This window comes from Limulus polyphemus, unplaced genomic scaffold (genome assembly GCF_000517525.1).
Source record: "Limulus polyphemus unplaced genomic scaffold, Limulus_polyphemus-2.1.2 Scaffold15610, whole genome shotgun sequence".
Classification (NCBI taxonomy): Eukaryota; Metazoa; Arthropoda; class Merostomata; order Xiphosura; family Limulidae; genus Limulus; species Limulus polyphemus.
In genome coordinates, this window is record NW_013681220.1 from 1 (window position 1) to 1,359 (window position 1,359).

The 1,359-nt window shown below is 37.8% G+C and overlaps 1 protein-coding gene across 1 annotated transcript; it reads right to left on the reverse strand.

Annotated features, from left to right (window-relative positions):
* Nucleotides 1-247: 247 nt before the first annotated feature.
* Nucleotides 248-980, reverse strand: LOC111084271 (MKL/myocardin-like protein 2; the record flags this gene model as incomplete). Its single annotated transcript, XM_022381034.1, has 2 exons — nt 823-980; nt 248-722 (listed from the first exon to the last, which is right to left on the reverse strand). Coding segments are annotated over exons 1-2 (482 nt in total), but the record flags the coding sequence as incomplete, so codon positions are not given.
* Between the last annotated feature and the right edge of the window lie 379 nt (nt 981-1,359).

Here is a 1,359-nt window from a genome sequence, read left to right on the forward strand (position 1 = left end):
ATAACAGTAGAACCATTCACACACAGTATATTTCTATACAAACATATAACAGTAGAACCATTCACACACAATGTATTTCTATACAGACATATAACAGTAGAACCATTCACACACAATGTATTTCTATACAAACATTTAACAGTAGAACCATTCACACAGTATATTTCTATACAGACATATAACAGTAGAACCATTCACACACAATGTATTTCTATACAAACATTTAACAGTAGAACCCTGTACTGACCTTTGAAGCTCCCACTGGAGTTCCTCAATACGTTTCTGCTGAAACTGTACTATGTCCTCTTTAGGTGCATTTTCTCCTACTTCCATTGGATCTGTGGTGACATTTGTGTCGATGTCCATTGGAACTACTGATGATTGTGACTGTTGTATTCCATTGGATAATTGATAGATCCCAACTGTGGGTTCACATGTGTGAAAAGCAGCCACAGTAATGGTAGTATCCATGGATACTGGGGGAGACATGGGCTGAGTTTCACTTTTGGTAGTTTGATGGAGAGCTGGAGACACAAGGGCACCACCCACACTGACTGGTGCTGGCATAGCATTTGAGCTCACGGTGGAAATGTCACTTGGTGAAGAAGTCGTACAGGAACTTATGGCTGAGTCAGAATAGGGCTTTAATCTTTCAATAAGTTGGGGTTTTGCCCCTGACACTGGCAAGTTACGTCTCTTCAATTCAGCTTTCAAGTCACTCACTAACAAAGACAATGAATAGGAGAATCAGGTTTAGTAGTATGTGTTAAGTCGACCATATAATTAGATAAAGATCTAATAGGGGTATTTGTAATGACTTACCCTTCATATCTTCTAGCTTTGAAAGGCCTTGTTGGGGTATGTTGTTACTGTCTTGAGGATGAGACTGCTTACAGTGAGTTTGAGATGACGATGAGCTCTCACTGGAAGATTGGTCCCCAGTCTGTTGCTGTCAACAATACAGAAAGTAAATTGGTAAGTTCTAACATCATATGCTGGATAGATACAAGTTCCATAGTTTATTCCAGAAAATTGAGTAAACAGTGAGATCCTTACAAAACATGTTGCTCTGTCATAGCTGAAACTGGAATACTCAGCTACATGACACAAACACTTGGTGCAAATAATTAATATACTTGTCAGTCTTCCAGTATTATACAACTACACAAACAACAATGTCACACATTATGTAGATACTGATATAAATTCATTAGAATCAGCTAAGTTTCTCTTTATGTAAACAGAAGCTTAGATCATCTGTAAAAATAGCAGCAAGGTGATGTAAAACAGAAGCTTAGATCATCTGTAAACATAGCAGCAAGGTGATGTAAAACAGAAGCTTAGATCATCTGTAAACAT